The sequence below is a fragment of the Boleophthalmus pectinirostris genome, unplaced genomic scaffold, assembly GCF_026225935.1.
Source record: "Boleophthalmus pectinirostris isolate CB_2022bp ecotype Guang Dong unplaced genomic scaffold, ASM2622593v1 HiC_scaffold_14, whole genome shotgun sequence".
In the NCBI taxonomy this organism is placed as follows: domain Eukaryota; kingdom Metazoa; phylum Chordata; class Actinopteri; order Gobiiformes; family Gobiidae; genus Boleophthalmus; species Boleophthalmus pectinirostris.
The window spans coordinates 36,276,202-36,298,701 of record NW_026571047.1 but is presented as its reverse complement, the minus strand read 5'-3'; the positions used below and the strand labels follow the sequence as shown (position 1 = coordinate 36,298,701).

The 22,500-nt window shown below is 47.0% G+C and overlaps 2 protein-coding genes across 3 annotated transcripts in view; both read right to left on the bottom strand.

Moving 5' to 3' along the window:
• st6galnac (ST6 (alpha-N-acetyl-neuraminyl-2,3-beta-galactosyl-1,3)-N-acetylgalactosaminide alpha-2,6-sialyltransferase) overlaps window positions 1-11,824 on the bottom strand; it is a 53,065-nt gene extending 41,241 nt beyond the window's left edge. Inside the window, 1 exon segment of the mRNA XM_020930647.2 lies at window positions 11,596-11,824. The gene's annotated coding sequence lies outside the window, so the exon portion shown is untranslated.
• Window positions 11,825-16,385: 4,561 nt separating this feature from the next.
• The window catches only part of cep131 (centrosomal protein 131), a 43,692-nt gene continuing 37,577 nt past the window's right edge, over window positions 16,386-22,500 (bottom strand). For both annotated transcript variants that reach the window (XM_055150491.1, XM_055150492.1), the window contains 7 exons: window positions 22,282-22,399; window positions 21,897-21,971; window positions 20,869-21,011; window positions 20,342-20,519; window positions 19,557-19,753; window positions 18,837-18,897; window positions 16,386-17,925 (listed from right to left, as the gene is read on the bottom strand). In XM_055150491.1, coding sequence (XP_055006466.1) covers window positions 17,854-17,925; window positions 18,837-18,897; window positions 19,557-19,753; window positions 20,342-20,519; window positions 20,869-21,011; window positions 21,897-21,971; window positions 22,282-22,399 — 844 coding nt within the window. In that variant the 3' untranslated portion in view covers window positions 16,386-17,853. The remainder of the gene's footprint in view (window positions 17,926-18,836; window positions 18,898-19,556; window positions 19,754-20,341; window positions 20,520-20,868; window positions 21,012-21,896; window positions 21,972-22,281; window positions 22,400-22,500) is intronic.

Here is a 22,500-nt window from a genome sequence, read left to right as displayed (position 1 = left end):
TAGACCTGGTTAGATCTGGTTTAGATCTGGTTTAGATCTGGTTTAGATCTGGTTTAGATCTGGTTTAGATCTGGTTTAGACTTGGTGTAGTCCTGGTTTAGACCTGGTTTACACCTGGTTTAGACCTGGTGTAGACCTGGTTTAGATCTGGTTTAGATCTAGTTTAGACCTGGTGTAGACCTGGTGTAGACCTGGTTTAGACTTGGTGTAGTCTTGGTTTAGTCCTGGTTTTAAACCTGGTTTAGACCTAGTTTACACCTGGTTTAGACCTGGTGTAGTCTTGATGTAGTCCTGGTTTTAGTCCTGGTTTAGATCTAGTTTACATCTGGTTTAGACCTGGTTTAGACGTAGTTTAGATCTGGTTTAGTCCTGGTTTAGACCTGGTTTAGACCTGGTTTAGACCTGGTTTAGTCCCGGTTTAGTCCTGGTTTTAGACCTAGTTTAGACCTAGTTTAGATCTGGTTTAGACCTGGTTTAGTCCTGGTTTAGTCCTGGTTTAGACCTGGTTTAGACCTAGTTTAGACCTAGTTTAGACCTAGTTTAGACCTAGTTTAGATCTGGTTTAGTCCTGGCTTAGTCCTGGTTTAGACCTGGTTTAGACCTGGTTTAGACATGGTTTAGTCCTGGTTTAGACCTGGTTTAGATCTGGTTTAGTCTTGGTTTAGTCTTGGTTTAGACCTGGTTTAGTCCTGGTTTAGTCCTGGTTTAGTCCTGGTTTAGTCTTGGTTTAGTCCTGGTTTAGTCCTGGTTTAGTCTGGTTTAGTCCTGGTTTAGTCTTGGTTTAGTCCTGGTTTAGTCCTGGTTTAGACCTGGTTTAGACCTGGTTTAGACCTGGTTTAGACCTTAATTTAGACTTTTTTTTTTAAACGTTTCATTATTTCCTCTCTGGTTCCTTTGTGTAAGTCGGGACGTTTCTACATGATCCTGAGGTTTTTATTTCACTATTTTCTCCGTGTATAAATTCAAGTCCAGATCCGGCCCTGTGCCTGTGCTGGCCGCTGTGAGCTTCATTTGCCTGGAGCTGAACAGGGCAGGTCTGGCGTCTATAAACAGACCGTTCGCTCTATACTGTGGTGCAAAGTTCTCTCCCGCCGATCGTGACCACAGACACGTCTCCATCCTCTTCATCCTTCGTCACTGCAAACGCGTTAATCATTGTCAGAGCTTCAAGACCATAAAAACACAGGTTCAACCCTAAACCACTTGACTTTTTATGTGACACAATTCAGGACAGAAAGTAAAGAACCTAAAGAAGTGGACTGAACCGGACGCACTGTTCACTCATGTTAATCTTGTAACATTCAAATTAAATGTTTTTAATATTTTTGTCGATCAAAATAAGCGTCAAAGCCTCAGATGTGAGACACAGATCACCTGCCCCAACACAACCAGGACTAAACCAGGACTAAACCAGGTCTAAACCAAGACTAAACCAGATCTAAACCAGGTCTAAACCAGGACTAAACCAGGACTAAACCAGGTCTAAACCAGGTCTAAACCAGGACTAAGCCAGGACTAAACCAGATCTAAAACTAGGTCTAAACCAGGACTAAACCAGGACTAAACAGGACTAAACCAGGACTAAACCAGGTCTAAACCAGACTAAACCAGGACTAAACAGGACTAAACCAGGACTAAACCAGGTCTAAACCAGGACTAAACAGACTAAACCAGAACTAAACCAGGACTAAACCAGGACTAAACCAGGACTAAACCAGGACTAAACCAGGACTAAACCAGGTCTAAACCAAGACTAAACCAGGACTAAACCAGGACTAAACCAGGTCTAAACCAAGACTAAACCAGGACTAAACTAGGACTAAACCAGGACTAAACCAGGTCTAAACCAAGACTAAACCAGGACTAAACCAGGACTAAACCAGGACTAAACCAAGACTAAACCAGGACTAAACCAAGACTAAACCAGGACTAAACAAGACTAAACCAGGACTAAACTAGGACTAAACCAGGACTAAACCAGGTCTAAACCAGGACTAAACCAGGACTAAACCAGGACTAAACCAGGTCTAAACCAGATCTAAACTAGGTCTAAACCAGGTCTAAAAAAGGACTAAACCAAGACTAAACCAGGACTAAACCAAGACTAAACCAGGACTAAACCAAGACTAAACCAAGACTAAACCAGGACTAAACCAGGACTAAACCAAGACTAAACCAGGACTAAACCAGGACTAAACCAGGTCTAAACCAGATCTAAACCAGATCTAAACCAGGTCTAAAAAAGGACTAAACCAAGACTAAACCAGGTCTAAACCAAGACTAAACCAGATCTAAACCAAGTCTAAACCAGGACTAAATCAGGTCACCAGGGAAGTGCGAGTTCGGGCACCAGCCGATCATTGAAGAGACAGACATTCTGTTTTGTCAACGATTCCCGAGATCGAGGATTTAAAGCCGGAACAAAGAGAATGTCTGGTGAATTTTATCAAAGGGAAAGACATTATTGTCCTTCTTCCTACAGGATTTGGAGCATTACATACGTCAAGACCAAATAACAGCGTTTGGTTAAATAAAAAAAGTCCCCACCAACCGTCGAGCGAACGAATCCTAGCGCTGCGAGGTCTGGATTAAAAGGACTTGTGATCTGAGAGGAGCCTGTGTTCAAATGTGTCCGTTTTGAAGCTGGTTTTGGTTCTTTTCTTTCTCGTTGCTTCGTGTTTTTCTGCTGTCGCTCTGGCACATGAACAGTCTGTTTTCTCTGACGTGTCCGTCTGTAAAGTGACGGTGTTGTTATGTTACTGGACCTGGACTCAAATGTAAATGAGCTGCAAATCCACATCCACATTTACACAGATAATTACAGCGGCCGCACGCATTTACCTCGAAAGGTTCTTAGAGATAATTTACTCTAACTGTGATACCGGACTGAACCAGAACTGAACCAGGTCTAAACCAGGTCTGAACCAGGTCTAAACCAGAACTGAATCAGGTCTAAACCAGACTGAACCAGGTCTAAACCAGAACTGAACCAAAACCAGGACTGAACCAGGTCTAAACCAGAACTGAACCAGGACTAAACCAGGACTGAACCAGGTCTAAAACCAGAACTGAACCAGAACTGAACCAGAACTAAACCAGAACTGAAACCAGACTAAACCAGAACTGAACCAGGACTAAACCAGAACTGAACCAGAACTGAACCAGACTGAACCAGAACTGAACCAGGACTGAACCAGACTAAACCAGAACTGAACCAGAACTGAACCAGGAACTAAACCAGAACTGAACCAGGACTAAACCAGAACTGAACCAGTCTAAACCAGGACTGAACCAGGTCTAAACCAGAACTGAACAGGACTAAACCAGGACTGAACCAGGTCTAAACCAACTAAACCAGGTCTAAAACCAGACTGAACCAGTCTAAACCAGAACTGAACCAGGACTAAACCAGGACTGAACCAGGACTAAACCAGAACTGAACCAGGTCTAAACCAGGACTGAACCAGGTCTAAACCAGAACTGAACCAGGTCTAAACCAGAACTGAACCAGGACTAAACCAGGTCTAAACCAAGACTAAACCAGAACTGAACCAGGACTAAACCGGTCTCAGTCCTGGTCTTAGTCCTGTTTTAGTCCTGTTTTAGTCCTGGTTTAGTCCTGGTTTAGTCCTGGTTTAGTCCTGGTTTAGTCCTGGTTTAGTCCTGGTTTGGTCCTGGTTTGGTCCTGGTTTGGTCCTGGTTTGGTCTTGGTTCAGTCCTGTTTGAGTCCTGGTTTAGTCCTGTTTTAGTCCTGGTTTAGTCCTGGTTGAGTCCTGGTTGAGTCCTGGTTGAGTCCTGGTTTAGTCCTGGTTTAGTCCTGGTTTAGTCCCAGTTTAGTCCCGGTTTAGTCCCGGTTTAGTCCTGGTTTAGTCCCGGTTTAGTCCTGGTTCAGTCCTGGTTGAGTCCTGGTTGAGTCCTGGTTTAGACCTGGTTTAGACCTGGTTTAGTCCTGGTTGAGTCCTGGTTGAGTCTTGGTTCAGTTCTTGTTTAGACCTGGTTTAGACCTGGTTTAGACCTGGTTTAGACCTGGTTCAGTCCTGTAACTTATGTAAACAGGAAATGAATAAATGAAAATCAGATCAGGGAATGTGCCTTTTCCGGTTTTTTATCTGTTTAACGTCTCTGAGGCATTTCTGGTCATGTGACAATTTCTGTATTTATAGGACTGACCCAGGTCTAGTCCAGGTCTAAACCAGGTCTAAACCAGGTCTGAACTCAGCTCGGACCTGGTTTATGGATCATATCTGTGATCACAAACGCGCTTTGTCCCGTTCGTCTCGTGATTTTTATTTCAGCTCAAAGTCCTTAAAACCTGAACTCTGAACTAGAAACCAAACAGAGCCCAGAAGTCCTGGTTTAGTCCTGGTTCAGTCCTGGTTTAGTCCTGGTTCAGTCCTGGTTTAGTCCTGGTTTAGTCCTGGTTCAGTCCTGGTTTAGTCCTGGTCCTGGTTCAGTCCTGGTTCAGTCCTGGTTCAGTCCTGGTTCAGTCCTGGTTTAGTCCTGGTTCAGTCTGGTTAGTCCTGGTTTAGTCCTGGTTTAGTCCTGGTTTAGTCCTGGTTTAGTCTTGGAGATTTGTTCATAAATTAATTCCTATTCTTACGAAACTCGGCTCCAATTTTCACCCGTTTATCTAGAAATGCACTGATTCAGCCTTTTCTTTTCCGATACCGATATTTTGGCTTTAAATCTCTGCCGATATCTGAACCGATACCAGTGCACAGACTGAAAATATGATTCATTTTCTTTCAACACAAACAGTGAGTTAAAACATGATCCAAATGTGTTTTCTAACTGTTATTTCTCATTTAAAGATGCACTGCGTAACTTTTCTGAGATGTTATTGCGTTGCCTGGAATGTTCCGTGGTGTGACTTTAAACAAATCCATCTAGTTTTTACTTATTACAAGTGTTTCTGTGGCTCAGACTCTCCACAGATCTGACCTGTAATGCGGCGTAGAGCTGTGACCGGTGTGTCTCCCTCTTGATAAATAAGTTTAACTTATACTGTGGAACATTCTAGACAAAGCAAGAACATTTCCATGGAGACCAGCAGGTGGCAGACCCTCTAAAAATGTTACGCAGTGCACCTTTAAAGTAACTACAGCTTAAACACTACGAGGCATTTGGGGCCAACACTGTCTCATTACACCTGTTTATCCACCAAAACGAGATATCGATTGGACCGATATCGACTGAACCGATATCCAATCCATCAAAACTGTAAATATCGGCACCAATATCTGTTTCCAGTATCGTATCAGTGCCTGGATACTGGTGTTGGTATTGGTGCCGATATTGAACATTCTGGATGGATCAGATTAGAGCCCGACCGATATATCGGCCGATATGGGCACTTGGAGACATATCGACTATCGGCCTAAATCGAGTCGTTCTGGACCAGGTTATACATCGTTATTCATTTGACCCAACGTAGAGACAGAAACATGACGAGAAACGTCGTCATGTGACGAGAAACGTCGTCATGTGACGAGAAACGTCGTCATGTGACGCCGCAGCAGGATTCATCAGACGAGTCTTTTGTCTGTGTGACGTCGAACTGTCCCTGAACGCGGACACACACAGGACACTCACTGACACTCACACTCACACTGGACACTCTCGACACTCTTCACACACTCGGACACTCACACACTCGGACACTGCGGACTCACACACTCGGACAGACACTCACACACTCGACACTCGGACACTCACACACTCGGACACTCGGACACTCACACACTCGGACACTCACACACTCGGACACTCACACACTCGGACACTCACACACTCGGACACTCACACACTCGACACTCACACACTCGGACACTCACACACTCGGACACTCACACACTCGGACACTCACACACTCACACACTCGGACACTCACACACTCGGACACTCACACACTCGGACACTCACACACTCGGACACTCACACACTCGGACACTCACACACTCGGACACTCACACACTCGGACACTCACACACTCGGACACTCACACACTCGGACACTCACACACTCACACACTCGGACACTCACACACTCACACTCGGACACTCACACACTCGGACACTCACACACTCGGACACTCACACACTCGGACACTCACACACTCGGACACTCACACACTCGGACACTCACACACTCACACACTCGGACACTTTAAACACACGAGTCTGATCCAAGATACGAACGAGAACTAAATTCAGCACAGTTTAGGACAGAAACAAAACTACTGTTTTTATCAAAGAGCAAATGTGGGAAAGACAGAACTGTCCCACAGACCAGACATGTCAGACTCAGGCCCGGGGGCCAAATTTGGCCCTGTGATATAATTATATTTGGCCCGTGAGATCAAATCAAATCTGTATTAGAGCTGCTCCACCGCACAGATCGACTACAGACACATTATTTATTTTAAATGTTGTTATTATTTTAAGTAAGTCTTTGTTTATACAGAACTTTTCACAGACATTGTTTTATCACAAAGACGTTTCACAGATCATTTTTCACTCACTCTGGACCTGCTGATGTAAACCACTGTTATAGCCACAGCTGCCCTGGGGCAGACTGACAGAAGCCATGCAAATGGAAGCCATCAGTCCCTCCGACCCCACACATCACACACACACACACACACACACACACACACACACACGCACACACACACACACACACACACACACGCACACACACACACACACACACACACACACACACACACACACACACACACGACACACACACACACACACACACACACACACACACACACACACACACACACACACACACACACACGCACACACACAGACACACACACACACACACACACACACACACACACACACACACACACACACACACACACACACACACACACACACACACACACACACACAAGGACACACACACACACACACACACACACACACACACACACACACACACACAGAGGACACACACACACACACACACACACAGAGGACACACACACACACACACAGAGGACACACACACACACACACACACACACACACACACACAGAGGACACACACACACACAGGACACACACACACACACACACACACACACAGAGGACACACACACACACACACAGTTGTTGTGTTATTCTCGTCTGTGTTGTTGGTGTTGAGTCTGGGTTAAAGACACTTGTGATCTAAGTTTTCTGTGTGAGTTTTACAAATGTGTCGGTTTTGCAGCAACTTTTGGTTGTTTCTCATTTGAGTTCAGCTCTGACTCTTTCACATAAACACTTTTCTCACACTGGTCGAGTGCAAAGAGACGACAGAGTCCAGAGCTGCGCTCAGATGCACCTGAAGTGACCCAAATCCAATTTTTTGTCTCTATGTTCCTGTATCTGATCTTTTAATGTCAGTCTGAACCACACAGATCTGATTTATTCAAATGTGACCCAGGACACTTGGATATGTGCTCCTGAAACTGATCCATATCTGATCTTTTGACATGTGACTTCAGTGTGAACGGTCAAAGTGCATTCATCCACCTACACGTTATCAACAAGACACAAACGTCACTATTCTGCACTGAAGTAGGAGAAAACTGTTAATGAACTCCATGTGACTGAAGTGAAGCACATCACCACTCACCACAAAACACCACGACCAAAAACCTCGTCCTTCTCCTTCTCATTCTTCTCCTTAAAACAAGTAAGTTGTTCATGTTCTGGCTCCGGTACGAGAGGAACTTTAAAATCTCCAGGTGCTCGATGCTGCGTCCATGTTTGGACAACTTCTGTAAACACAGAGACGCTCGCTGCAGTTGACGTCGTCGTGTCTCCAGTGTCACATGTGGGACACGTTCAGGCTGTTTAACGTTCACACAGGGGATCACATACAAGTCGCATATAATTGGAAATGTGAACGACCTCGCAAAAACATCGGATTTCACAAAAAAGTCGGAATTGAGCGTTAAGCCCTGCAGTCTGAACGTAGTCTAAGTGTTACTGGATCCATGTACATGATTATTCAGCACAGAGTGAGCACATTTACCACTAAAGTCTGACAGTTGTAGTTTTTTCTTTGTTTACAGGTAAGAATGTGATGCAAAAATGCCATGAGGCTGAACTACTGTCTGTAAATACGACATAAAGAGGCAGAATAACAATAAATGTCGCATAAAATAAACGCAATTTAAAATCCAGTAGAGCCAAAGTTTTATGATCAGTTGAAGATTCACAGGAAATTTTTACACATCGGCTTTTATTTCAGCGGCTCTAAAGTCCTTTTATCTGTGTTGTATCTGACCTAAAAAAAATCCATATCAGTCTGACCCTAGATCAGGTATTAGGTCCAAGATATCGGTTCAGTCGATGTCCCGTTTTCGATAAACTGGTGTAATAAGTCGACGTTTGTCCAAAACAGCGGCTCGTGTTTTTCAGACGTTCATGCTGCTTTAAATTCTAAACAATCGTGACAAAAGTGTGAACAGTGTTTGACTTTCCGCCGTTTGTGTTTAAAGGAAATAACTCGTGTATTTTCAGTCCCTGCTGTCGTATCGGCCGATATCGGGACACACTCAAAGCCAAAATATTGACGTCGGTATCGGACACAAACAGCCGCAAACTTCAGTGAGCTTCATTTGACTGGACCAACCGCTGTGTCTCAGAGTGTCCCCGTTTGTCTCAGTGTCCCCGTTTGTCTCAGAGTGTCCCCGTTTGTCTCAGAGTGTCCCCGTTTGTCTCAGTGTCCCCGTTTGTCTCAGTGTCCCCGTTTGTCTCAGAGTGTCCCCGTTTGTCTCAGAGTGTCCCCGTTTGTCTCAGAGTGTCCCCGTTTGTCTCAGAGTGTCCCCGTTTGTCTCAGAGTGTCCCCGTTTGTCTCAGAGTGTCCCCGTGAGTCCCCGTGAGTCAGATTGTGTCAGATTGTGTCAGATGCCCTCCCGTCCCGTCGTCCGCATTCTAGTTTTTGCGGATTTAGTCTCCAGGACGACGACTCTGCCACTGTCCAAACTCAAACATCTCAGACTAATCCTGTTTAAATGAACCAGGTCTGAACCAGGACTAGGACTAAACCAGGTCTAAACCAGGTCTAAACCAGGACTGATTTAAACCAGGACTGAACCAGGTCTGAACCAGGACTAAAACAGGACTAAACCAGGACTAAACCAGGTCTAAACCAGGACTAAACCAGGTCTAAACAAGGTCTAAACCAGGACTGAGCCAGGACTGAACCAGGTCTGAACAAGAACTAAACCAGGTCTAAAAAAGGTCTAAACCAGGTCTGAACCAGGACTAAACCAGGACTAAACCAGAACTAAACCAGGTCTAAACAAGAACTAAGACAGGTCTGAACCAGGACTAAACCAGGACTGAAACCAGGACTAAACCAGGTCTGAACAAGAACTAAATCAGGTCTAAAACAAGGTCTAAACCAGGACTGAACCAGGTCTGAACCAGGACAAAACCAGAACTAAACCAGAACTAAACCAGGTCTAAACCAGGTCTGAACAAGAACTAAACCAGGTCTAAAAAAGGTCTAAACCAGGACAAAACCAGAACTAAACCAGAACTAAACCAGGTCTGGACCAGGTCTGGACCAGGCTGTGACCTGGTTTGTGGGTTTTATCTCTGATCTCTGGGTTTTTCTCATGAAACTGAATCTGTGAGGAGAAAATGATCCTGAGGCGGAAAAAAAAACAAAAAAAAAACACTTGAAACTTTTTATCTCAGCTCAAAAACGTTAAACCCTTTGTCTTTTTAAATGAACTTGAACTCTGAACTAGAAACCAGTCAGAGCCAAAAAGTCCTGGTTCAGTCCTGGTATAGTCCTGGCTCAGTCCTCGTCCCTGCTTAGTCCAGGTCTGGTCCAGGTCTGGATCTCACTCTGGGTCTAAGTGGTCTCTGGTTCGTTCTCAGGTCCGTGTGAACGAGAGTCAAAGCCTCTGCTCCCCAAGACCAAAATCAAACATGTACTAAGGTTTACACATTGTTTAGACCAGGTTCAGTCCTGGTTCAGTCCTGGTTCAGTCCTGGTTCAGTCCTTAAACTAAGTGACATTTTTTATTCTCGAGGAGGGAGGGCATCTGGTCAAATGTCAAACCTCAATCTGAGCGCACAGGCATTCCTCCCATTCTACGAAACAAGAAACCAGGATTAAACCGGGTCAAAACCAGGACAAATCCAGGACTAAACCAGGACAAATCCAGGACTAAACCAGGACAAATCCAGGACTAAACCAGGACAAATCCAGGACTAAACCAGGATAAACCAGGACAAATCCAGGACTAAACCAGGACAAATCCAGGACTAAACCAGGACATTTTACTTTTCTTAAATGTTTCTGGCTTCTGTTTTTCTTCTTTCCTTGTCATGACATTACAACTTCCCCTACAGGTCTAGACCTGGTTTAGTCCTCATTTAGACTTGGATTAGACCCTGATTTAGTCCCTGTTTTAGACCGGGTTTAGTCCTGGTTTAGACCTGGCTCAGACCTGGTTTAGTCCTGGTTTAGACCTGGTTTAGACCTGGTTTAGACCTGGTTTAGTCCTGGTTTAGACCTGGTTTGGTTTTGGTTTAGTCCTGGTTTTAGTCCTGGTTTAGTCCTGGTTTTAGTCCTGGTTTTAGTCCTGGTTTAGTTCTGGTTTTAGACCTGGGTCTAGTCCTGGTCTAGTCCCTGGTCTGTTAGTCTGGTTCTAGTCCTGGTCCTAGTCCTGGTTTAGTCCTAGTCCTGGTTTAGTCCTGGTCTAGTCCTGGTCTAGTCCTGGTCTAGTCCTGGTTTAGTCCTGGTCCTAGTTTAGTCCTGGTTTAGTCCTGGTTTAGTCCTGGTTTAGTCCTGGTTTAGTCCTGGTCCTGGTGGTCTAGTCCTGGTTTACTGGTCCTGGGTTAGTCCTGGTCTAGTCCTGGGTGGTCCTAGTCCTGGTTTAGTCCTGGAGTCCTGGTCTAGTCCTGGTCTAGTCCTGGTTTAGTCCTGGTTTAGTCCTGGTCTAGTCGGTTTAGTCCTGGTTTAGTCCTGGTTTAGTCCTGGTTTACCTGGTTTAGTCCTGGTCTAGTCCTGGTTTAGTCTGGTTAGTCCTGGTCTAGTCCTGGTTTAGTCCTGGTCTAGTCCTGGTTTAGTCCTGGTTTAGTCCTGGTTTAGTCCTGGTTTAGTCCTGGTTTAGTCCTGGTTTAGTCCTGGTTTAGTTCTGGTCTAGTCCTGGTTTCGAGTTTCGTTTTAACTTTTCATTATTTCTTCTCTGGTTTCTTCTCGCTGTTGCTCGACTGTATTTTTAGACTTTAGTTTATTTTTAGTTTATTTTTATTTCTCTTTAACAAGGCTTCAGTTAAAACTCCCCGTCGTGACGTCATGACGGGTTTCTTTTTGGGCCGTTTTCTGCTGCTGTCTTCACGTTCCTCGCGCACGCCTCTTATCTCCGGATCTCCCACGCCTGTCCCCTCCTCTGTTCTTCTTCAAAACTACTTTTCTCACACACAAACCGCTCCAAAAGTTCTGAAACAAAATCCAGATCCGAGTCTAGACCCGAGTCCGGACCCAGAACCCGGAACCGCGCCTGTTTGGACCCAGAAAAACCCACTTGAACCCACTTGTACCCGCAAAAACCGCAGTCTTTGTTACCGTTACAGCGCCGCTACTCCTGCCGCATTCTCCCTCCGCTCCGCTCCTCGGCTCGGTTCTGGTCCGGATCCGGGTCTGGTCCCGTGAGACCCGGGTCAGGGGTTAGTCCAGGGTCCGGTCTCGGGTCCGGTGTCGGGTTTAGTCCGGTCGGGTTTGGGGTTCGGGGACAGATGCGTGCGTAAAGACGTGAGGAGAGCGGAGAAGCGCACAAGACGCGCAGGAAGGAAGGGGCGTGGTCAGCGGGGAAGGGGGGGCGTGAGGCACGCCCACATTCCCACACTTGGCCCCGCCCCCTCGAGTGTGACCTGTCAATCACGTAGAAAGTCTGTAAGTAAAAGGAAACAACCAGGTCTAAACCAGGACTAAACCAGGACTAAACCAGGACTAAACCAGGTCTAAACCAGGTCTAAACCAGAACTAAACCAGGTCTAAACCAGGACTAAACCAGGTCTAAACCAGGTCTAAACCAGGACTAAACCAGGTCTAAACCAGGTCTAAACCAGGTCTAAACCAGGACTAAACCAGGTCTAAACCAGGACTAAACCAGGACTAAACCAGGTCTAAACCAGGACTAAACCAGGACTAAACCAGGACTAAACCAGGTCTAAACCAGGACTAAACCAGGTCTAAACCAGGACTAAACCAGGTCTAAACCAGGACTAAACCAGGTCTAAACCAGGTCTAAACCAGGACTAAACCAGGTCTAACCAGGTCTAAACCAGGTCTGAACCAGATCCGAGTCCCATATAGGTCCAGATCCCCTCATGTGGGGGAAATTTCAGTGCTGCATTAATAAAGTACAAGAATAGCACTTGTTTTTGGTTTAGTCCTGGTTTGATGCTGACTTAGTTCTAATTCAGACCTGGTTTAGTCCTGGTTTAATCCTGGTTTAGTCCCAGTTTAGTCCTGGTTTAGACCTGGTTTAGTCCTGGTTCAGACCTGGTTTAGACCTGGTTTAGTCCTGGTTTAGTCCTGGTTTAGTTCTGGTTCAGACTTGGTTCAGACCTGGTTTAGACCTGGTTTAGTCCTGGTTTAGTTCTGGTTTAGTTCTGGTTCAGACTTGGTTTAGACCTGGTTTAGTCCTGGTTTAGTCCTGGTTTAGTTCTGGTTCAGACTTGGTTCAGACCTGGTTTAGACCTGGTTTAGTCCTGGTTTAGTCCTGGTTTAATCCTGGTTTAGTTCTGGTTCAGACTTGGTTTAGACCTGGTTTAGACCTGGTTTAGTCCTGGTTTAGTTCTGGTTCAGACTTGGTTTAGACCTGGTTTAGACCTGGTTTAGTCCTGGTTTAGTTCTGGTTCAGACTTGGTTTAGACCTGGTTTAGACCTGGTTTAGTCCTGGTTTAGTTCTGGTTCAGACCTGGTTTAGACCTGGTTTAGACCTGGTTTAGTTCTGGTTTAGTCCTGGTTTAGTTCTGGTTCAGACTTGGTTTAGACCTGGTTTAGTTCTGGTTTAGTCCTTGTTTAGACCTGGTTTAGTTCTGGTTTAGTCCTTGTTTGAATCCGGTCTTTGAAGAAAACTTGACGTAAACAGTTCCCATGAAAACTTTGCCTCCAGCAAAACCACAGGTCTGGACTTGTGCCGTCCCTTCAGTTAGTCCTGGTTTAGTCCTGGTTTAGTCCAGATCTAGACTTGTTTTAGACCTGTTCTAGTCCCGGTTTGGTTCCGGGTTTATATGGATTTAGATTTATGAGACTCTGAGATTTAAGTCGTGTGTTTTGTTTCAGTCACATGTTTGAGTAAATCTTTATTATGAGTCTGTTTACATCTGCAAAACTCAGAATGTTTAGTCCTGTTTTAGTCCTGGTTTAGTCCTGGTGTAGTCCTGGTGTAGTCCTGGTTTAGTCCTGGTGTAGTCCTGGTTTAGTCCTGGTTTAGTCCTGGTCCTGGTTAGTCCTGGTGTAGTCCTGGTTAGTCCTGGTGTAGTCCTGGTGTAGTCCTGGTGTAGTCCTGGTTTAGTCCTGGTGTAGTCCTGGTGTAGTCCTGGTTCAGTCCTGGTGTAGTCCTGGTGTAGTCCTGGTTTAGTCCTGGTGTAGTCCTGGTTCAGTCCTGGTTCAGTCCTGGTCCAGACTCAGAGGGAGGAGACTTTTCCCTGCAGCTGTTTTCTCTCAAATTTACGATGATTTAATGAAATGATGAAATGTGTTTGTGAAACTCCAGGAGGAGCAGCAGCTCTACGCCCTGGTCTGGAACTGGTCCTGGTTCAGTCCTGGTTCAGTCCTGATTCAGTCCTGGTTTAGTCCTGGTTTAGACCTGGTTTAGTCCTGGTTTAGACCTGGTTTAGACCTAAATCCAGAGGGAGCAGCGTCGTTCTGTTTAAACCAAAGAAATGTGAAGATTTACAAAGTTTATGATGAAACGATCCTCAAACAAAAACAACACACACACAGTACTTTTACTGTAGTACATGTACACACAGTACTTTTACTGTAGTACATGTACACACAGTACTTTTACTGTAGTACATGTACACACAGTACTTTTACTGCAGTACATGTACACACAGTACTATTACTGTAGTACATGTACACACAGTACTTTTACTGTAGTACATGTACACACAGTACTTTTACTGTAGTACATGTACACACAGTACTTTTACTGTAGTACATGTACACACAGTACTTTTACTGTAGTACATGTACACACAGTACTTTTACTGTAGTACATGTACACACAGTACTTTTACTGTAGTACATGTACAGAGTAACAGTACTTTTACTGTAGTACATGTACAGAGTAACAGTACTTTTACTGTAGTACATGTACTGCTCCGCTCGTCTCACGTACTTTTATTATTATTTTATTTTCTGAACAAGTTTTAAAACTTTATTTAAATTTTATTTGACAGAAACAAAACTCAACAGTCACAAAGTTTTTATTTATACAAAACTTTTCACACAAATACAAATCACAAACACTCTGCACACGTCACTCTTCTACTGTGGCCACAGCTGCCCTGGGACAGACTGACAGAAGTGAGGCTGAACCATCACACACTGCACTTTCACACTGGGCAGTGTGGCTGAAGTGTCTTGCCTAAAGACACAACAACAGTTTTTTCTCTGGTGCCTCCTGTGGCTCCTGGTGTTTCCAGTGTCTCCATCCGAGTCCAGACCCAAACCCAAACCCAGACCCAAACCCAAACCCAGCCCAAACCCAAACCCAGACCCAAACCCAGACCCAAACCCAAACCCAGACCCAGACCCAAACCCAGACCCAAACCCAGACCCAAACCCAGACCCAAACCCAGACCCAAACCCAGACCCAAACCCAAACCCAGACCCAAACCCACCCAACCCAGACCCAACCCAACCCAGAAACCCAGACCCAACCCAGACCCAAACCCAGACCCAGACCAAACCCAGACCCAGACCCAACCCAGACCCAGACCCAAACCCAGACCCAAACCCAGACCCAAACCCAAACCCAGACCCAAACCCAAACCCAAACCCAGACCCAAACCCAAACCCAGACCCAAACCCAGACCAAACCCAAACCCAGACCCAAACCCAAACCCAGACCCAAACCCAGACCCAAACCCAGACCCAGACTTTGAGCCTCTGAGACACAAGTCCAGCAACAAAACTCCCCAAAGCCTCTAGAACCAGAACCAGACCAGAACCTGAACCCGGACTAGACCCCGGACTGAGCCCAGACCGTGTTTCAGCCTCGTGTTTCAGCCTCATGAGCTGGAGGATTCTGGGTAATCTCCAGCAGCTGTTTTCCGTCACAGGAAGTGCTCTCGTGTTTCAGAGCATGTGACTTCCTGTGGGCACAGTGGGCCTCACACTCGCCGCGCAACCACAGGCTCCTGGGTTCAGACCTGGTTTAGACCTAGTTTAGTTCTGGTTTAGTCCTGGTTTAGTCCTGGTTTAGACCTGGTTTAGACCTGGTCTAGTCCTGGTCTAGTCCTGGTTCAGTCCTGGTCTAGTCCTGGTCTAGTCCTGGTCTAGTCCTGGTTCAGTCCTGGTTCAGTCCTGGTTTAGTCCTGGTCTAGTCCTGGTTTAGTCCTGGTTCAGTCCTGGTCTAGTCCTGGTTTAGTCCTGGTTCAGTCCTGGTTCAGTCCTGGTTAGTCTAGTCCTGGTCTAGTCCTGGTTTAGTCCTAGTCCTGGTCCTGGTCTAGTCCTAGTCCTGGTCTAGTCCTGGTCTAGTCCTGGTCTAGTCCTGGTTTAGTCCTGGTCTAGTCTAGTCCTGGTTCAGTCCTGGTTCAGTCCTGGTCTAGTCCTGGTTTAGTCCTGGGTCTAGTCCTGGTTTAGTCCTGGTCAGTCCTTCAGTCCTGGTCTAGTCCTGGTCTAGTCCTGTTTAGTCCTGGTTGGTTAGTCCTAGTCTAGTCCTGGTTAGTCCTGGTCCTGGTAGTCCTGGTCTAGTCCTGGTCTAGTCCTGGTCCTTAGTCCTGGTCTAGTCCTGGTCTAGTCCTGGTCTAGTCCTGGTGGTTAGTCCTGTAGTCTAGTCCTGGTCTAGTCCTGGTCTAGTCCTGGTCTAGTCCTAGTCTAGTCTGGTTTAGTCCTCTGGTTTAGTCCTGGTTTAGTCCTGGTCTAGTCCTGGTTTAGTCCTGGGTTTAGTCCTGGTCTAGTCCTGGTCTAGTCCTGGTCCTGTAGTCCTGGTCTAGTCCTGGTTTAGTCCTGGTCTAGTCCTGGTCTAAGTCCTGGGTCTTAGTCCTGGTTAGTCCTGGTCTAGTCCTGGTCTAGTCCTGGTTTAGTCCTGGTTTAGTCCTGGTTTAGTCCTGGTCTAGTCCTGGTCTAGTCCTGGTTCGGGGGCGTCGGGGTCAGGACGGGTCGGGTCTGTGGGACGGTGGTATTTCAGAGGACACAGAGTCTCCAAACACGAGACGAGGACAAAACTCTCTCTTATCTTTGTGTCCTTGAGCAAGACACGTTTGTCCCGAGGAGCAGGGAGGGCATCCGGCTTAAAAACTCAAACACAAACAAACACACAGAGACGAGAGTTTGAGATGTGACTCTTTATTTTCGGTCTCGGTTCAGGTTTTTCTCTGGTTCCGTTTAAAATCCTCACGTTCTTTTTTCCGTCTAAACTTTCAACTTTACAAAATCCGTCTTTTCAAAATAAAAGCCTCGAACTTTCACAATAAACTCACTTTTTCATCCAAAACGTTTGTTTTTCACACAAATTTCCTTCAAAAAAAAAAAAAAAAAAATCACTTTCTTCAAAACCTTCAACTTTACAAATCCAAACCAGGACTAAACCAGGACTAAACCAGGACTAAACCAGGACTAAACCAGGACTGAACCAGGACTAAACCAGGACTAAACCAGGACTGAACCAGGACTAAACCAGAACTAAACCAGGACTGAACCAGGACTAAACCGAGACTGAACCAGGACTAAACCAGAACTAAACCAGGACTGAACCAGGACTAAACCAGGTCTAAACCGGGACTAAACCAGGTCTAAACCAAGACTGAACAAGGACTAAACCAGGACCGAACCAGGACTAAACCAGGTCTAAACCAAGACTGAACAAAGACTAAACCAGGACTGAACCAGGACTGAACCAGGACTGAACCAGGACTGAACCAGGTCTAAACCAGGTCTAAACCAGGACTAAACCAGGTCTAAACCAAGACTGAACAAAGACTAAACCAGGACTGAACCAGGAATGAACCAGGACTGAACCAGGTCTAAACCAGGTCTAAACAAGGACTAAACCGAGACTGAACCAGGTCTAAATCAGGTCTGAACCAGGACTAAACCAGGACTAAACAAGGACTAAACCAGGTCTGAACCGGGACTAAACCAGGACTAAACCAGGACTGAACCAGGACTGAACCAGGTCTAAACCAGGTCTAAACCAGGTCTAAACCAGGACTACAGCAGGTCTCTGGTTCCTGAGATTCCAGTGTCATAGTCAAGTCTCTTATCAGTCCCCAAGACGAGTACAGACTGGTCCAGATCATAAAACATGTGTTCTACATACCACAGGGACTAAACCAGGTCTAAACCAGGTCTGAAACAGGTCTAAACCAGGACTAAACCAGGTCTAAACCAGGTCTGAAACAGGTCTAAACCAGGACTAAACCAGGACTAAACTGGGATCACTTCCTTTGTTCATAAAAACTACAGTTTCTTTTTCTCTTTTATTAAACTCCAAATAAACTAAGAATAATTTACTGCAAAAGTCAGTTACATAAAAATACACAAATATAAAAGTTTTTCTTCAGTTCTTCGTCTGAACTTACAAAAGTGTGAGGCTCAAGGGCCACAGGGCTCAGTACAAACGGGGGGGGGGGGGGGGGGGGGTCACTTCTCCAGGAGCTGCTTCCTCTGCTGCTCCCACAGCGCCTCCAGGTGGTCGGCTCGCTTCAGTGCAGCCTGAACACAACACAGAGGGTCAGAGGGTCAGAGGGGTCAGAGAGGGTCAGAGGGTCAGAGTGTGGACTGTAGAGGGTCAGAGGGGGTCAGAGGGTCAGAGAGGGTCAGAGGGGTCAGAGGGTCAGAGTGTGGACTGTAGAGGGTCAGAGGGGGTCAGAGGGTCAGAGTGTGGACTGTAGAGGGTCAGAGAGGGTCAGAGGGTCAGAGTGTGGACTGTAGAGGGTCAGAGAGGGTCAGAGTGTGGACTGTAGAGGGTCAGGGTCAGAGGGTCAGAGTGTGAACTGTAGAGGGTCAGAGAGGGTCAGAGGGTCAGAGTGTGGACTGTAGAGGGGTCAGAGGGTCAGAGTGTGGACTGTAGAGGGGTCAGAGGGTCAGAGTGTGGACTGTAGAGGGTCAGAGGGTCAGAGTGTGGACTGTAGAGGTCAGAGGGTCAGAGGGGTCAGAGTGTCTGAGAGGGTCAGAGAGGGTCAGAGGGTCAGAGGTGTGGACTGTAGAGGGTCGACTGAGAGGGTCAGAGGGTCAGAGGGTCAGAGGGTCAGAGTGTGACTGTAGAGGGTCAGAGGGGGTCAGAGTGTGGACTGTAGAGGGGTCAGAGAGGGGGTCAGAGGGTCAGAGTGTGGACTGTAGAGGGTCAGAGTGTGGACTGTAGAGGGTCAGAGGGTCAGAGGGTCAGAGTGTGGACTGTAGAGGGTCAGAGTGTGGACTGTAGAGGGTGTCAGAGGGGGTCAGAGGGTCAGAGTGTGGACTGTAGAGGGGTCAGAGGGGTCAGAGGGTCAGAGTGTGGACTGTAGAGGGGTCAGAGGGTCAGAGTGTGGACTGTAGAGGGGTCAGAGGGGTCAGAGGGTCAGAGTGTGGACTGTAGAGGGGTCAGAGGGTCAGAGGGGGTCAGAGGGGTCAGAAGGTGCACTGACCTCGTGTTGTTTGCGCAGACTATTCACAGTTTCCTCTTTCTTCAAAATGGCCGCCTTCACTCTGAAAAACACAGACACTTGTGTTTAAATATTTTCACTGTTTTTAAACTTCTGCTTCAGTAAAAATCTCCTCACGACTCACAAAACGGGACTAAAAAGGATTGAAAAGGTCTGACCCAGGACTGAACCAGGTCTAGCCCAGGTCTGAGCCTCGGGGAGATGAGTGTGATGAGTCTGTGCTGTTTGTTTACTGTTTCCTGTTGCCGTGGCGACGCTCTGAGCTTATTTGCCCACAGATCGATGGCGTGACGGCGTTATGTCACTGGAGTCGTTAAACACACTGGCCGAGATTTCAAGGTTTCACTGACACTTTGCATCATGGGGGGTGTTTTACATGTCTCTCTATGGTGGAATGTTCAGCAGTTACCGTGGAGACGCAGCTCACCTGATGGGAGTTTCAACTAAACCAAATAAAGATCAGATTTAAGTCAGACAGAGCTTCAGACAGAGCAGTGCCTCCAGGTAGCATCACAGTAGAAGTAGTAGTAGTAGTAGTAGTAGTGGTAGTGGTAGTAGTAGTAGTAGTAGTAGTAGTAGTAGCAGTGGTAGTGGTAGTGGTAGTGGTAGTAGTAGTAGTAGTAGTAGTAGTAGTAGTAGTAGTAGTAGTAGTAGTAGTAGTAGTAGTAGTAGTAGTAGTAGTAGTAGTAGTAGTAGTAGTACCTCTCGTGTACTTGGCTGAGCTCGTCCTCCTTCTCTCTCGTCACTCTCTCCAGCTCCAGTCGGAGTCTCGCTCTCATTTCGCTCACGCTCGTCTTCAGTTGTCGATTCTCTTCTTCTGTTTGGACCAAACGTTCGGCGAACTCCTCACGGATCACCTCGGCCAGACTGTGGCGCTCCGACGACAACTTCTCACACGTCTGGAACACGAGCAGAGACCCGGTTTAGACGGGTTTAGAAGTTTAGTCCTGGTTTTAGACCCTGGATGGTCTGGTCTAGTTTTGAACTGGTTTAGTCTTGGTTTAGACCTGTTTTAGTCCTGGTTTAATACCTGATTAGCACCTAGATGGTCTTGTCTTTGAGCCATAGTTTAGACCTGGTTTAGACCTGGTTTAGACCTGGTTTAGTCCTGGTTTAGTACCTGTTCTAGTCCTGGTTTAGTACCTGTTTTAGACTCTGGATGGTCTGGTCTTTGAGCCGTAGTTTAGTCCTGGTTTAGACCTGTTTTAGTCCTGGTTTAGACCTGTTTTAATCCTGGTTTAGTCCTGGTTTAGACCTGTTTTAATCCTGGTTTAGTCCTGGTTTAGTCCTGATTTAGTCCTGGTTTAGTCCTGGTTTAGACCTGTTTTAGTCCTGTTTTAGTCCTGGTTTAGACCTGTTTTAATCCTGTTTTAGTCCTGGTTTAGACCTGTTTTAGTCCTGGTTTAGACCTGTTTTAATCCTGTTTTAGTCCTGGTTTAGACCTGTTTTAGTCCTGTTTTAGACCTGGTTTAGATCTGGTTTAGTACCTGTTTTAGACTCTGGATGGTCTGGTCTTTGAGCCGTAGTTCTGCTGCGGCTCTCATCAGTTCTTCTTCTCTCTGCAGTAGTTTCTGTCGTGTTTCCTGGTGTTTCTCCACAGCGCCCCTCTCAGAGCGCTCCAGCTCCTGCAGCTCCGCCTCGTACTTCTCCCTCACACGCTTCACTCTGGAAAAACAACACACACGTCACAGTCTGGGTCCAGGTCTGAGTCAGAGTCTGAGTCTGGGTCTGGGTCCAGGTCTGAGTCAGGGTCTGGGTCAGAGTCTGAGTGGAACCTCCAGCTCACACTAAAACAGTCACGTTCAGCTCAGCAGCAAACACATGATTGGCTCTTTGGTTGCTATGGTACTCGAGGTCAGAATTCCAAATATGAAAAATGAGCTGATATAAGTGCAGCCTTGATGAGCTTCATTTGGAGCTGAATGCTGCGGGTGACGTCACACTTCGTCAGTCCACCTCTCCGTGCTCTAACACATCACTTTAGGGTGGAGCTCTTTCACCTTTTCTCTCTCACCTGTTCTCCAGCGCTCTCTCGCTCTCCTCCCTCTCTTTACTCGTCTGCTCCTCCAGAGTCCAGATGGCCAGTTCTATCTCTTTGTCTCTCTCTCTCTTCAGCTCCTCTTTCATCTCTCGCTCTCGGCTCCGGAGCCACGCCTCCTACAAACACAAACATAAATATAAACGTAAATATAAACACAAATATAAACGCAAACATGATAAACAAACAAGCACAAATTGACTCCGATACAACAATTGAGAGGAAATAGAGTCGGGTGACTCGCCGGAGCGGTCGGGTGACTCGCCGGAGCGGTCGGGTGACTCGCCGGAGCGGTCGGGTGACTCGTTGGAGCGGTCGGGTGACTCGCCAGAACGGTCAGGTGACTCACTGGAGCAGTCGGGTGACTCGTTGGAGCGGTCGAGCGGTCAGGTGACTCGCCGGAGCGGTCGGGTGACTCGCCGGACGGTCGAGTCGGTGAGCGGTCAGCGCGTGAGGTCGTGACTCGCCGGAGCGGTCGGGTGACTCGCCAGAACGGTCAGGTGACTCACTGGAGCAGTCGGGTGACTCGTTGGAGCGGTCGGGTGACTCGCCAGAACGGTCAGGTGACTCACTGGAGCAGTCGGGTGACTCGTTGGAGCGGTCGAGCGGTCAGGTGACTCGCCGGAGCGGTCGGGTGACTCGCCAGAGCGGTCGGGTGACTCGCCGGAGCGGTCGGGTGACTCGTTGGAGTGGTCGAGCGGTCAGGTGACTCACCGGAGCAGTCAGGTGACTCGCCGGAGCGGTCAGGTGACTCGCCGGAGCGGTCGGGTGACTCGCTAGAACGGTCCGGTGACTCGCCGGAGCGGTCGGGTGACTCGCCAGAACGGTCAGGTGACTCATTGGAGCGGTCGGGTGACTCGCCGGAGCGGTCGGGTGACTCGCCAGAACGGTCCGGTGACTCGCCGGAGCGGTCGGGTGACTCACTGGAGCGGTCAAGCGGTCGGGTGACTCGCCGGAGCGGTCGGGTGACTCGCCAGAGCGGTTGTGTGAATCGTGTGCAGTACCTGTTTGGTCCTGTAGGTGTCCTCCCATGTCTGTTTCTCCAGCTCCACTCGCTCCTGCAGAGCCTTTATCTCCATCTGAAACACATCATCATTATTATTATTATTATTATTATTATTATTATTATTATTATTATTATTATTATTTATCTCTACATAATCACAGAAGAACTTTGTATAAATAAAAGTTCAAACATTATAAGACTTTCTGGGCGACATGTAAATAGTTTTACTCTGATTACATCAAGTGTCAGATCAGTAAAAGTAACAGTGGTAAGTCCTAGTGTCTGTGATGCACCTCTCCTGCTCCTCTCCAGTAGCAGTAGTAGTAGCAGTAGTAGTAGTAGTAGTAGTACTTGTTGTAGTAGTAGTGTCAGAGTATAAATACCTGGTGTCTTCTCTCCTGCTCCTCTCGGCTCTTCTCCAGCTCTTCTCTCAGAGCTCGTGAGGCCACAGAGCTGTTCTCCTCCAGATGCCTCCTCAGCTCCTCCAGCTCCGCACGCTGACTACAAAACACACACACACACACACTCTAATGAACCTCCTGTGTGTCAGATGCCCTCCCACATGCCCCCTCTTTGTGTGTGTGTGTCTCCTCAGTTCATTA